Source organism: Cannabis sativa, chromosome 4 (assembly GCF_029168945.1).
Source record: "Cannabis sativa cultivar Pink pepper isolate KNU-18-1 chromosome 4, ASM2916894v1, whole genome shotgun sequence".
NCBI lineage: Eukaryota > Viridiplantae > Streptophyta > Magnoliopsida > Rosales > Cannabaceae > Cannabis > Cannabis sativa.
The window spans coordinates 77,683,136-77,698,093 of NC_083604.1; the positions used below are offsets into that span (position 1 = coordinate 77,683,136).

Below are 14,958 nucleotides of genomic sequence, written 5' to 3' on the forward strand. Positions count from 1 at the left end.
ATTGATTGGATCGGATCGGATGGTAAAATCTAACATCCAATATATGATTGGATCGGATCTGAATAGGCCTAAAAATATTGGATGTGATCCAATGACCCTATGTGAGTGGCTGGCGGATCTTGGTATAGACAGATTGACTACTGAGATTATTATTATCCCTATTAGTATTATTGGGGGGTTATGTCAGTTTTTTTCTTGATACACACAAAAAAACATTAAAATGAAAAAGTTATACACTCACCACAGAATACTACTCTTTTTCAACGGTGGGTCTTTCATAAAAGTGAGATCAACATTCAACAAGGGTTGAATTTATAATTTCTTAATAATAATAATGCTGTTAATAATTATATATATATTTATATTAAAAGCAATCAAATTAAGTACAAAATGATTAATATATTATAATAATTAATTAATTACCCCTAGTAAAGTAGTACTGTTTTTCCATATAATTAATAAAGTTGCGGTGAAAATGAGAGGTATATATATATAGAGAGAGAATCATCTTTCATCTTATATAAATATCCTTTTTATATTACAAAGGATACTTTTAGTTCACAGACTCTGAAATTAATTAATATATAACAAAGAGAAAAACTCCATTGAGCATTATCTAGGACCTTTCATTTCATATATATATAAATATTTTTTTTTCTTCTTCTTAAGAAAGCTATATAGCTAGGTTTAATAATATTCTCCAGAAGAATCTTATTATATATCAATACTCTCTAGCTACTACTTCTTCTCTTATAAGAAACACTACTACTTTTACAAAGTAGAGAGAGTTTTCTAATTAGAAGAGAGATAAGACCAAGGATATATATATATATATATATCAAGAGTTCTTGATTGGATAATATAAGTCATATATATATCATGGAGTATAGAAATCTTCATCATCATCATCAGAATCAGCAACAGGTACAAGAACAGTCTTCTAATTTTCCAATACTTCATCATCATCCTGACAGAATCAACAACACTACTACTGGGAATAATTGGAACCCAAGCATCAATTTTTTGTAAGTCTACATATATATCTATATCTATATCTATATAATTATATATACTTTATAGTGTCTCAGTCTAATTTCAAGTACTGCTTATTAATTGCATATATAGTTAACTTGGAATTTTTGTAAATTAAGTAGCTTAATTAATTGAAGAAGTATACAAAGTTTCATCATGGATTTTATTTCTTAGTTATTCACTAATTATAATTAAGTGCTATTTATATATATTTAGCTATAGCTATGTATATAGCAAGAGAGTACTAGTGATATCTATATATATCTAGCTAGAAGAGTATATATAAATTAGGCACTTACTAAAAATCTCTATTAATCAATTTATTTGAATAAACCATAAAAATCATATATATATATATATATATATAGGTTTTAATACATTAAAGACCTATATATATATATATATGATCAATTCCTTCTATAATACATTAAAGTCGACCTTTAATTATCAATTCCATTAATTAATTTGTTATATTTATTTATTGTAAGGATTAATTAATTTGCTAATTTATCCCTTGATGAGTCTTATTATACTATAATGTTAATTTGGTTAATTATGTTATTAGGAATAATAATGGAATCAATAATAGTAGTATTGTGTATCCAAATGGAGAAATTGGGTATTCAAGGCTATGGCCCTCATCAACATCATCATCATCAATATCACCATTAATCACAACTCAAGACTTGATGATTGGCTATAACAACACTTGTACTACTACTACTTCTTCTGATCATCTTCAACAACAATCATCGACCAATAATAATGATCATGATCATGATGGTGATGATCATGAAACAACTCTAGTTAAAGAAGAGCCAACAGATTCTTTCTCCAAATTGAAGATAAACAATAATATTAGTACTACTTCTTCTCCTTATTCAGACATTGAAAAATCCAATTACCTTTTCTCAACCATGTTCAATAATATCAATAAGCCAATCAATAATTACCACCACCATCATCATCATTCTCATCAAGATTTCTACTCCTTTATTCAATCTCAAACCAACAATAGTACTTTTACTGATCATGATCATGATCGTGATATAATTAATAGTACTTCATTGTTGATGTTGAATAATAATAATAATAATAATAATTATTCTTCTTCTTCTTCTCATAACAATAACAATAATGGGGGATTCAATAGCTTATTATTACAAGGAAATACTACTAATAATAATAATTTAGATCTATTGATTTCTCCTACGAGTTGTAGTAGTAGTAGTCCATCTTCATCAGTACATAATTCTAGTAATAATAATAATCTTAGTCTCTATAGCCAAACCAACTCTACCACTCCTTTATGCCATGGTCATCATCATCATCATGACATGCAAGAATATTCAAGATCAAACAGCTCCAACATGGTAAATAATTATTACATACTTATATTTCTAATTATGATTATTATTACATATATATTGTTAATTATATTATTTAATTTGATTTTGATTTACTTAATTTTCTTAATCAAGTATGTATACATAGTGGTGTTCATATAATGTTGGATTTAATTAGCTATTTGATTCTTTATATCTGCATAAACTTAATTTCATTACATTTTCATAGTTAATTAATATTTGAAAATAAGACTGGCCAATATTAATTATCAATATTATTATAAACAAAAATTTGGATTTGATATCAAAAAAGAATTATATATATTACGTATACTTAATTATATATATACATATAGGCAGAGCATTGCATTATTAATTACAAATGGTATATGCTCAATTAATTTTAATTTTAAACATTAAATAAATAACACACACTACACAGCAAAAATATACACTGGTACGTACTTAAAATTCATTAGGCTAATTTTTATATACATGCATGTATGTATGTAATATAGGATCCTCTCAAAATCAAGTGCTTATATATATACATACATTTGTGTAATTTTTTTGTGAAATCATGAACTTATGATCAATAGTTGCATTATGATCGATCTCTTTTTCAAAATGTTCTATTTTATCAATTGATCATAGGGTTTATTAAGATCGAAGAATTATTTAGTTTGGTTTATATATTAATTAATAGTTAATAATAACATTTATATTTTCTGTATTCTTATAGTGCGATTCCATTATATATTCATATAGTATTACATAATTTGTTGTTATGATATATATTGAAGTACTTTGTAATAACAACAAAAATTTATACATAATTAATTTATTACTGTTTATATATATATATAATTAAAGAGTACTAGATCATCAAGTAGTTTGTTAAACGAAGTAACAATAAGAAGTAAGAGACCAAGCTCTTTTCCAGAGACAAAGGAATATTCTCGTGCAGAATCGAAGAAGTCAAAGTCAACATCCATCTCACGAACCACATCAAACCCACCACTCAAGGTACTTAAGCTTTATATATCTTAGTTTTCTTTCTTAATTAATTTACAAAACTAAGATTTACACATTAATTAATAATTCTGACATCATAGCAAAAACAAAATAAAGCTTATATATAAATATTCATTTGTACCATTAATATGGTTATTTTTATTAGGTTAGGAAAGAGAAACTAGGAGACAGAATTGCAGCTCTTCACAGGTTGGTGGCACCTTTTGGCAAGGTATTTATAATTAATATATATATATATACATACATACATACATGTGTTTATTATTCATTTTCAGAACGCACTACTATAATATATATATATTAATATATTTATTTGGCCATGCTTCTCTGATTATTTTGTTTTAACCATATTTAATTAATTAATTTTTTTTTTCATATATATGGAATTATAATTTCAGACTGATACTGCATCTGTACTAACAGAAGCAATAGGCTACATCCAATTCCTTCATGACCAAGTCCAGGTCAGATATATTTGTGTATATAAATCCATGCCCACGTGGACTTCCATTAGATATAGAATATTTATAACATAATTAACTTGTTGAATAATCTAATGTTCAACATAATTAATTTGTAATTTTATTACATTAATTACAGACTCTAAGCATGCCTTATATGAAGTCAGTGCAACAAACCAAGCCTCCCAGGAAAATTCAACAGGTAATTAATAATATTTTACTATTGTAATAATGAAATGGAATGAAACATAAAAGAATTAAATTTTTGTTATATTTCTTTGTTTGATTAAATTTTTAAGTAATAATATTAATCTCATATTGTTAATGTTGAAAAAAATAATATACATGAACTCTCGGACGGAGCTAGTAAGACTCCTTAGCCCCCGCCAAAAAATTTATACAGTAATGTTATATTAAAAATTTTATTTTTCTAAAAATTATGTGTTTAGCCTCCCATTTTTTTTTTTTTTTATGTTTAGGCCCTCTTGATTTAAGCTTCTGTCTCTGTCCCTGTATAGATACTTTTCTTATTATCAATTATGGTTAGTAATTTTAACAGTGAAGTAATTATTTCATTTGAAAATAAGACAGAAATTAAAGACTGAAAAAAAATATTAAATTTTATTTCATTCCAAATTTTATTTTTGTGATTTGATTTATCGATTTTTATCAAACATAATTAATATATTGATATAAATATATATTTGGTTAATTGTTATTAAAACAGGTACATGGTTTGGGTAATGAAGAAGAGACAGAATTGATGAAGAAGGTGGATCTTAGGAGTAGAGGGCTTTGTCTTGTACCTCTATCATGTGCCTCTTATTTAAATGGTTTTGATTAATAACCATATTATATATAGAGAACAACAAAAACAAAAACTAATAAAAAAGAGATGAATTATGAGATCAATATATATTGCCTTAAATCCACACTGGTTGTCTATTGAGGTGAGATTTGTCATGAAAAAAACTCACCTCAATTGACAGTCAATATATAATACTATACAAAGAAGAAGTAGGCATAATATGGTTTCAAACTTTAAAGTCAACTTTGGTTATAATTTTCTTTTTTCTTTTCTGTTCTAGGTTACTGATCAGTAATATTGTACTTTTGACAAACCAAAATCAAGATTTAATTTCTTTTGTTTGATAGATTGTGGTTGCTTGTTTTTCAGTGAATTTTTTGTATATACACATAAATTTAATTTTGGTAATAAATTAATGGTTTGTTACTAGCTAGTTTTCATTGAGATTTTTAGTTAATTTTTAAAATTTGTGAAAGACTAATTTATATATGTACCTATCAAAGATGAGTAATCAACTTTGCAATAAATCTATTAAACCCCAATTATTTTCTGGCATTTGTTATGTTTTCTAATCTAATGAATACATAATAAGAAATCAATATATATAAGTTTGAGGAAATCTAAGCAAATTAAAAAATCCATATAAGATGGCCATTTTTATTTATTAAATATATATATTTGGGAAGAAATGGATACTTTTGATATATACTTGACCAAAATTTGTGATTCATACAAGCCTTAATAATTAAGGAATAATAAACAACATAAATAGAAAGAAAAAAAAAATAATAATAAAGGTAACTTTGCTTGGAGATAAAATTATAAGGGTCTTTGGCATCTTCCCAATAATATTGATTAATAATCTACCAGCCGAATGGCATCATCATCTGCATTAACAACATAAGAGTCTCGATTTAATAATAATGCATTTTTAATGGTAATTATTATAAAATTTAATAGAGAAATTTCATGGTTATTGTTGGTGACATATAAATATACCAATTTCTTCTTTTTCTTCTTCTTTTCAAGATAAGCAAAGACCTCCTCCTGTCTGGCAAGTGATTCCTCTAAAGCCTAAACCAAAAAAAAGCAAAATAAAGATCAACAATTGGGTTTCCATTTTTCTTAAGTTATGTTTGGAAGTTGAATTTTAATGGGAAAAAAAAGGTAAGGGAGCTGTAGGAAAGAAAAAACTGTGGAAAATAAGAAAACAAATCAATTTCTCATATTTGATATGGAAAAACTTGTGTGAAAAAAAGCAAGTTAATCAGCAAAAAATTTCATATCAAACATAAAAAATTGATTTTCTTTTCTTTTTTTGTCATTTTTCACACTTGTTTTTCCTTAAACTTTTTCTTTTCCTACCTAAATCCAACTTTCAAACATAGCCTCAGTATTGTGTTAAGAAATATCAATGAAAGAATAACAATTTTCATACCTTCTTAGTTGCCATAAGCTCTTGCTCTAAAGCATCAACCCTGCTTAAAGCAGTGTTCAGCATGGCTTCCTTCTCTGGTGGCATGGTAACCGGTTTCATGCTCAAAACACCGGCTCTCTCTTCCAACTCTGCCATTCGTTTCAACACAGACATACAGTCTGCATTGGACATGGGGTTGCCCTGCAACTGGTGTGAAACTATTTGGCTATCATCATCACAGTAAGTGGGGCTAGAGTAGAAGGTTGAGTCTGTGAGCTTCTTGGGCATGTTTTTTGTGAGACGAACCATGGTGACGATTCCCATGACAACGGTCATAACACCTGTTAAAATATGGGAGCTAAGCCCTTCTGATGTTCTGCTACTGCCTTGCCTGGTAATGCAATTTTCTGTTGACAAAATTCTCATTCATGTTTGTTAGGTTGATCATATGATAATGTAGAAATACTATGTTTGAAGAACAATGAGAAAATGAAACTTACCTTGGGAAAAATTATTATTATCCACCACGGTTTGCCATGTTGCATCAACAGTTTTGTCAACCATTGGAGCAAAGTCATCGTACTTGCGAAATTTTTGGGATTTTCTCAGAACATGAATCTGAGAGTTTATCTTTTCAGAGCACAATAAAGGAAAAAGAAAGTTAGAGATATTTTATTGAAGAAAAAAAGGAAGGGAGAGAAAGAGTATGAGATTTGGTTCTCAAATAAGCATATGAATGACAACCATATCTATTGAAATAAGCATAGGAGGCCTACTAATAACAGTGACAAGTTACATATTGCAGATCAAATACTTACCTTGTCACAAACCAACGTGGGATATGAGTACTGTTAATGCAACCCACTTAAATGAACTCTATATTGCTACTTCATACATATTTCAGGTGCTACTAAAGAGTTAATATAAGAGAAATGCTGAAACCCAAAGTTTCATATCGTTACTGGTACTTAATAGCAATGCTCTTATTATAATTCTTCTATTCTGTTTAATTATTGCGATTACAATTAAGAAACTCGACGGCTATTTACTTACTTTCTCAAGAATTGGAGCGAGGTGTGCTATGTCAGCTACTTCTAAAGTAGTCTCCATATGGTGAGAATCACATCCCTGGTTTAAGAACATTAAGTTAACAGATAACTCATCAATACCAAGTGGCAGCAAGAAGAGAATATGAAATCAATTCATTCAATAATAGATATTGATTAAAATGGTATGGAGCCTCCAAAAATGTACCTTGGGGTGCACTATCTCCTCCTCAATTACTGTCTTCTCCTCAGTAACTGTGCTCTCGGATTTACTTTTACATTTGTGATCACCATTTTGAACCATCTGTAAGTTCATTTATGAACAAACATGAATTAAAGTTCAACGTAAACTTAAGATGCCAACCAAAACACTGATTCCAATTAAACATGGTACCTTCAATATTTCTGCGTCCTTCCAGGGACCCTTGTCGGAACGCATACATCCTCCATGTTCGGCACAAGTACAAGTACCACCGAGAAAATCTGGCAACTCGCTGGTGCAAATAAAACAGTAAATCAGTACAATGGAAATGACGATAACAAAAAGTTACAAATCAATTTTCAAACACCTACTTGGCATCAATTATTTCCAGCAACTTGCTCTGGTATTTATTTCCAAGAACCTGGTGGGTGACACATTTCATGGATAAAAGATAAGATTTTGATCAGAGCTCAAATTTTCAACAATAAAAACTACATATAATATATAATCCTCACATGGATCTTTGCAGCGGTCTTTGGATCAAGGAAGGACTTCACAGTGTTCCACAACATCCTAAACCCGGAACCAGCATTAATGATAAACATGCGATTCAAGGTCTGAAATCAACACAAACATTAAGTCTATCATCAATTTATGATCACAATCATTAAATGCTAGAAAGATGTTAGTTATATTGTAAATTTTACTTATAAAGTTGATGGTACGTACCTCAGGATAATTGTCACCATCAATCTTTTGAAGTTGAGTGATCAGATCCCTGGCAGATTTGGTAAAACTTTTAAGTCCCTGTGTCATTAACTCAATGGTTCATATTTCTATTATGAGAAGTGAAAAACAAGAGCTGAAACAAAGGCTTTTTAACAATGCCATTCATTTATACATTCTAAAATTATAACCATATGATCGAATCAATATCTTAATTTAACATTCTCACATACCACGCCTTGCACATCCAATATGGTTGTGCTTTGATCAATGTGCTTCTTTGCTGCAATTGAACAAGCTGGGAACTTAACACCAAATGCCCTCTCAAACTCTCGAACATGGTACTTCACATAGCGGTCCATTGTAGTTACTTGCATCAACTTGGTAGCATCTACTTTTCCCAGTCTCTCAATGTACACAGGCCTTCCATCCTTATCAACTCCATGATATCCTTGGGGATAGTATTCCAAGACCTCACTGAGTTCCTTGAAGTCAAAGTCCTTGTGCAAAGAACAAATAGAGAGGTAAATTTTCAAAAGCCAATGCTATATTGAACAGTATACATCATAAGATATACAATCATATAGCAATACCTCCATAACAGTGTCAGCACCAAAATCCTTTCTCCACTGAAGCATGTCAGACCACATTTGCTTTGCTTTCTCAACCTCAAATTTCCTGGCTTTCAAGAATCTGCAGATTGAGAGAGTAAGCTAAAATGTAAATCCATTTTCAAAACTACAAAAGTGATAGTGATCAAACTGAAATGAAATTCAACCTAAGCAAAGTATGGTAATCATCATGCTTAGCAGGCAATAGCTCCTCCAAGATAAGTGCTTGACGGAAGGCATCAACAGCTTGTACCTCGCCTGCATCATGCTCATCTTCTATTTCAACAGACATGACTTTGCTACTTCTTCGGCCCTTTCTAGTCAAGGAATTCCTGAACTTGCTTGAGGCATTAATAGCTTTTTGTTTCAAAGACCCAATTCTAGTCTTCCTCTCATCCTCAAAGTTCTCAAAATCAGGAACTGTCAAATTAAAACACAATATCAGAGATCTTAACCTAAACCATATCATTGTCACCCTTACTAATCTTAAAATTCAACTTTCACTAACACAAATTACAGAGTTTTGAGATAACAACCTGACAATATGCATGATTATATCATAAATTAGTTATTATTGGTTATTAATGTAAATGATACAAAGTGTGAGATTTTTCAACCAAAATATTTTTATTTTGTGCTGAATCATTGGAATTGTTTCATCAAAATTAATAGATTTTGCACCAAATTGGTAAAAAAAAAAATGTACACCAAAATGATGCAACCGTTGGAGATTGTCTTACATATCAAATTTCACTAACACAAAGTACAGAGTTTTGAGATAAAAACCTGTTTTTGGAGACAAAGGCCCAGACATGGTTTTTTCTTTTACTCTCTGAGAATTGTTTCGTTATAGGTTTAAAAGAGTGAGCCAACCAGGGCCAGAAGTATCAAACACTCATATCACAAGCGCCAGAAACGAACGCCCTTAAAAATTTGCCTGCACATAACATTATAAACACAATGACATTTAATCAAACACTACACATTCACAAATATCAATTGGCAATAAGAAGAGCCAAATGTATGAAGAGATAGTTGAAGATTACAGAAAATGGGAAAATGGGCAATGATAATTAGAAAAACCCAAAAGATAGAAGAAGAAAAAGAAGGTTTTGAAAATCTACCTAGTGTGTATGAAATGGGAGGAGTTTGGGGAAAGAGAGAAGAAGTAATGTAAGAAAGTGGGTTATTATTGTATTGATGGAGGTTAGAAAATGGCGGAGAGACAGTAATGATTGATGATGAGGAGGAGAAGAAGAAGACTATTTTTGGGGGTTGACAAGTTAGGCATATCCCCATTTTTTTTTTTTTTTTGACAAGGCATATCCCCATTTTTGAAGTTCGTTAATTTCTGTAACTGTAATCATTCTAAAGAATTGAAAGGCCACTCCGCTGGAATCGTTATAAACACTTTTGTCAGTTAATTTCTTTCGCGCCAAAACTTCTCTTCCTTTTGTCTTTTTGTCTTTATAAATGTAGGAAAGCTTTTTTGGGAGGGAGCACTTACGTAGGAGCGTTTTCTATTTTTATATTTTACAAAATTATATCCCAATTTTTTTTATATATATAGGAAAATTTTTGAATAGATGCCCTTGAAATGTGTGGATAGATTCTTTCAAAAAAAAAAAAAAAAGAAATGTGTGGATAGATGCACATTTATTTGGTTATGTATCTAGAAAAGTATTGCACTCTTTTAAAAGGGATGCGCCAACATACCCATATCTATTTTAGTATTTGAAAAAAAAAATTAATCTAATTTTTTATAGTTGTGTATGTTGTAATTATTTAAAATATCTTGTAAAATTTTGAAATTTTTGAAGAAATTTAACACGTTGAAAATAAGATTCAAACATATTGTTTTGTTATACGAGTAACTCTTTTATTTTATATATGGATGAAATACTGAATAGTTATTCTATACATGTATAATATATATAATATATTGTTATAGGCGACATTCCAATTTAGAACCTCTTATTTGAAGAGAAATTTTACCTATTTTTTTTTAAGAGAAATTTTACCTATTTTAATTTAATTACCATTAGTAAAATTTGTAAATAGTTGGCTAGATCTTATTTTTGGTGTGTTGTGTGGTGTGAGTATCTTATAGGAATGAAAATAGGGTAAAGATGTAAAATGGCTTTAAATTTGGTAAATAAGTTAGTAATGTCCACTTTTTAAAAAGATTAAGAAAATGACCAAATCTAATAAATTAGCTAATAAAAATTATAAAAATAGATTTATCACATATTTTTTAAAATATATATATAATAACAAAATTAAGTTACATAATTTTTTTAGTATGGCATATTATTATATTGTAACAAAAATAAATAAATATATTAGATCAGTTAAATATATACAGCAGTATTAGATATATCGTAGTACAGAAAATTAATATACCGTAGTAATAAAATTATATACCACAAAGAAATTATAACAATACTAAATTAATACTCAAAAAATGTATATCATGCTAACAAAATTATATATATTACCATTAAAATATGAATACATACCAAAAAATTTATATACAATAAAATAGAAACTAAATATCATATTAAATATAAATAATATATTATAGACAACAAAAATCATATACCATACAATAAAACGTATATACCTACAATAAAAAAATAAAACAAAATAATATAATATTATTAAAAAAAATTATATATATCATATTAAAAAAAAAAATTATATATCACCTTTATGTATACCAAAATAAAAACTAAACATGCATTATTTAAAATAAAATGATATACTATACAATAAAACTTATATACCATATAACATAAAATATATACCTTACAATAAAAATATATATAATAATAACAACAAATAAAAATAAAAATATATAGGATGCTAATAAAATTATATATCATGTCAACAAAAGTACAATAGATTATAAAACTTAAATATTATTTAAAAAAAAAATTATATACCGTATAACAAAAAATACATATACCATACACCAAAACATATATACAAAAAATAATAATAAAAAAAATATAGATTACTGTTGCTCCTAAATTCGCCCAATATACGTGGACCAGTCAAGAGGGAACACGTGGATCAGATAACTTGGAAAGATTTGCTAAGTCTTTTTATGCCACCAGGAAGCGCTATTAACATGGGTCCCGGAGGAGACACCCGGAGTATAAGCTACTCCCGGAAGCTAGTATAGCGTGAAGGCTCTCCGGGATGTGTCAGGTCTCTCCCGAGAAATCAAGTCGCATTTAATGCTGCATGGGAGGAAGCGTGTTGGGACTGTAACACGCAATAAAGTCTGACGGCACAACCCCCCAAAGCTTGAGCCGCTACAGTAATGATCATTTAAGTCTAGCGACGGCTACTCTGCGAAGAGTCACGTCAATCATAAGACAAAAAGGACATTCTCCATGAAAGCCCTACAGCACCTAGGGATTTGACCATGCATCACCCATGGTATATTCATCGGAAATGCCCAACTTTATGGATACTTACAGATACATGTGTAAGAACAATTCTAGGGATTACCCCACCAAAACACTATAAATACCCCCTCAAAGCTCATTTAATGAGGTGGGAGAATCTTGGTTGCAAAAGAGCAAGAAGAGAAAAACTCACCAAGAACACTCTCTGTGTTTAAGGAAAAAACATTCTCTCAAGTGTAAAATTTGTATTAAATACATCCATTAATAGCAGTGGCTCGTGGACTAAGGCTCATTAACGCCCCAACCACGTAAAAAGTCTTCATCTCGCTTTCTTACAGCTTATTATTAAAATATATTTTAATAGTTGCCGAAAATCTCGGTCAACATTTTGGTGCTTTCATTGAGAGCTGAGGAAAGCTGCTTCGCAACAAGCATTTAACTTCACGATAATGGTGGAGACAAGAGCTACACGTCATCCTCGCCCTCTAGAAGACGCTCAAGACCCCAATGAGGAAGATGTAGCCTCAAGGGCAGCAGAGGAGTCCGAGGAAGAAGTTCCAGATGAAAACCACGAGGAACACCTCGACGAGTACGCTTACGATGATGGGAGCTACCAAGAGCTGGTGCTCCTCAGACAAAAAGCTATCGATCACGAAGCTGAGATCGAAGCTCAGAAAGTGCAAAATCAAAAGATGCATGAGGCGATGCTAGCCATGCAGAAAGCCATGGAGGCAGCTGGTATTCACGTGCATCCCAAGGCGATGGCCGCTGGACTCGACGGGGAGCCAGCGACGTCTTCGCCTAATTCCCAGCAGCAAAGGCCTAGGGAACCTAGCCCTATAAGGCACCCTGCTGAGGAAAACCAAACAAAAAACCCTACTTCTGCCCCTGGTCGAAAGAAAAAGGCGCAGGATCCGCGTAAGGTCCGCTCAGATTTCCCTAAAGGGAAAGGTCCGCAGAGGGGCAAGCCCCAAAGAGGGAGTCTTGGCCCTCAGGATCGAGGGGACCGGAAAAGCGTTTCCGTGCACCAGGAACCAGGGGGTAGAGGAAGAGGAGGACAGAGATGTCCACCCATTGATCTGAGAAATCAAATCAATGGGAATCAAGGTGACCTCCGGGATCACCTTGATCAAAAAAGATACAGACCCGAAGTCTCCTCGGAATGCTTTGTAAACGAAGGGATTATGGCAGAGCTTGCCATCCTTCGAAAAGATATTGCCCGAGTCTCCCGGAGGCAGAAGGGAGATGACTCCGACTCGGACAGTGAGGACCGGGAGCCTTGTGCCAAGCATATCCTGGAGGCGGAGCTCCCTAAAAATTTCAAGATGCCCGAGATGGCGGCATATACTGGGAACTCCGACCCCAGTGATCACTTGTCACGATTCAACCGAGTCATGACGAGTCATGCGGGTCAGCAATGACGCCAAATGCCTATGCTTCCCCCTCACTCGAGCGGATCGGCGAGGAATGGTTCAAGAAATTGGAACCAGGATCGGTGGGATGTTGGAACAAACTCCAAACCAACTTCCGGAGACAATTTGTCGCCGCCAGGAAGGTCAACTTGGAGGTTAGTGCCTTGACCAACATCAAGCAACTACCCACCGAAACCTTGAAGAATTACATCAAGAGGTTCCGAGAGGAAGCCTCGAAGACCAAGAAGGTCGACGACGGACAACAGCTTGCGCTTCTCCAAGCTGGAATCCGCACCGGGACTCCCTTCTGGAACGAATTACAGCAAGAAGGCGCTGCTAGCCTTCAGGACTTCCAGAAGCGAGTCCAAAAATATATTAACCTCGAAGAAGCCCAGATCGTGGCTTACGGAGGCTATTATCCCACGGAATAGCGGGGATACATGCCAGGAGTTTCGCCCTCGGGTACTGTCCCGACCGCGACCCCTCCGATAAGTGGCATACAGTTTTCTGCTACTCCCGGATACAGCCAGGGCCAAGCTTTGCCCCCGGCATCTTCCCATTACGGCAACCCGTCCGGGGTGAATGGACGGACTCCTTCACAGGCTGCCCCAACCGCCAGCTTAACAGGCCCTACCCAAGGGTCGAGAAGCAAAAGGTCTTCCAAGGGCAGCACCCGAACGGGAGAGAAGCGCCAAAAGAAGGGGTACACACCCCAATACACCCAATACACAGAGCTCACGGACTCTCAGGAACGTGTATATTTTGCCACAAGGCAGAATACGCACTACCGGAGACCCCAGCCATTGTACAGAGACAGCTCCCGGAGAGATCCGAGTAAAAGGTGCGAGTACCACAACGACATTGGCCACAGCACCAACGAGTGTAAAAATCTCAAAGATGAGATTGAGAATCTGATCCGTTTGGGCCACCTCTATGAGTGGATCAAAAATAGGTTGCCCCACCTTAACCCGGGGCAGGTGGCAGGGGGTATGCCTTCGGGAACACCAGGGGGTACAGCAGGAGTATTGCCTCCAGCTGCTCCGCGAGGTGACACCCAGCATATACCCGGACTACCGCCCCGGCCTAATGGACGGGTAGCCATGATCTCCGGAGGTCCCCATATCGGAGGAAACACTCGAAAGGAGCGAAAGAGATATGCCGAGGCCGCAAGACACAGTGAGGTGTGGGAGGTCACTCAACTCCCGGCTCAAAGGCCTCGGCTAATGGACCAACCCATAACGTTCACGGAAGAAGACGCCAAGACGGTGCGCTTTCCTCATCACGACCCGCTGGTCATAGAGACCCCCATCGCAAATAAAGTGGTGGCTAGGGTCCTGATTGACAATGGAAGTTCCGTGAACTTGCTCTTCAAAGAAGCCTTCTCTGCGATAGGGTTGACCAACCGGGACCTCTCTCCTAGCGGATCGCAGCTCACAGGGTTTAACG

The 14,958-nt window shown here is 33.3% G+C and overlaps 2 protein-coding genes across 3 annotated transcripts; one reads left to right on the plus strand and one right to left on the minus strand.

Annotated features, from left to right (window-relative positions):
* Positions 1 to 588: 588 nt before the first annotated feature.
* On the plus strand, positions 589 to 5,028 carry LOC115714619 (transcription factor bHLH110). Its single transcript, XM_030643364.2, has 7 exons — positions 589 to 1,025; positions 1,598 to 2,405; positions 3,252 to 3,404; positions 3,559 to 3,624; positions 3,812 to 3,877; positions 4,014 to 4,076; positions 4,602 to 5,028. The coding sequence occupies exons 1-7, from the start codon at positions 880 to 882 to the stop codon at positions 4,716 to 4,718; spliced, it is 1,419 nt and encodes a 472-aa protein (XP_030499224.2). The 5' UTR covers positions 589 to 879; the 3' UTR covers positions 4,719 to 5,028.
* Positions 5,029 to 5,359: 331 nt separating this feature from the next.
* On the minus strand, positions 5,360 to 10,214 carry LOC115712366 (phosphatidylinositol/phosphatidylcholine transfer protein SFH12). 2 transcript variants are annotated; one of them, XM_030640634.2, is made up of 15 exons: positions 9,809 to 10,214; positions 9,471 to 9,621; positions 8,852 to 9,104; positions 8,667 to 8,766; positions 8,307 to 8,573; positions 8,077 to 8,154; positions 7,863 to 7,964; positions 7,719 to 7,768; positions 7,540 to 7,639; positions 7,354 to 7,449; positions 7,153 to 7,227; positions 6,600 to 6,729; positions 6,121 to 6,506; positions 5,682 to 5,756; positions 5,360 to 5,569 (listed from the first exon to the last, which is right to left on the minus strand). In XM_030640634.2, the coding sequence occupies exons 2-15, from the start codon at positions 9,496 to 9,498 to the stop codon at positions 5,546 to 5,548; spliced, it is 1,764 nt and encodes a 587-aa protein (XP_030496494.2). In that variant the 5' UTR covers positions 9,499 to 9,621; positions 9,809 to 10,214; the 3' UTR covers positions 5,360 to 5,545. The 2 variants fall into 2 exon arrangements, with proteins under 2 accessions (XP_030496494.2, XP_060970569.1); XM_061114586.1 differs by lacking the exon at positions 9,809 to 10,214 and adding an exon at positions 9,731 to 9,777.
* Between the last annotated feature and the right edge of the window lie 4,744 nt (positions 10,215 to 14,958).

Bases quoted from the DNA above. Each gene is read 5' to 3' on its own strand.
- LOC115714619 (XM_030643364.2), top strand. From the start codon at position 880: ATGGAGTATAGAAATCTTCATCATCATCATCAGAATCAGCAACAGGTA. The intron at 3,405-3,558 runs GTACTTAAGCTT...TATTTTTATTAG, and splicing joins CATCAAACCCACCACTCAAG to GTTAGGAAAGAGAAACTAGG. The intron at 3,625-3,811 runs GTATTTATAATT...TTATAATTTCAG, and splicing joins TGGTGGCACCTTTTGGCAAG to ACTGATACTGCATCTGTACT.
- LOC115712366 (XM_030640634.2), bottom strand. From the start codon at position 9,498: ATGTCTGGGCCTTTGTCTCCAAAAACAG. The intron at 9,105-9,470 runs GTTTTTATCTCA...TTAATTTGACAG, and splicing joins GCCTTTGTCTCCAAAAACAG to TTCCTGATTTTGAGAACTTT. The intron at 7,640-7,718 runs GTAGGTGTTTGA...TATTTGCACCAG, and splicing joins CTGGAAATAATTGATGCCAA to CGAGTTGCCAGATTTTCTCG.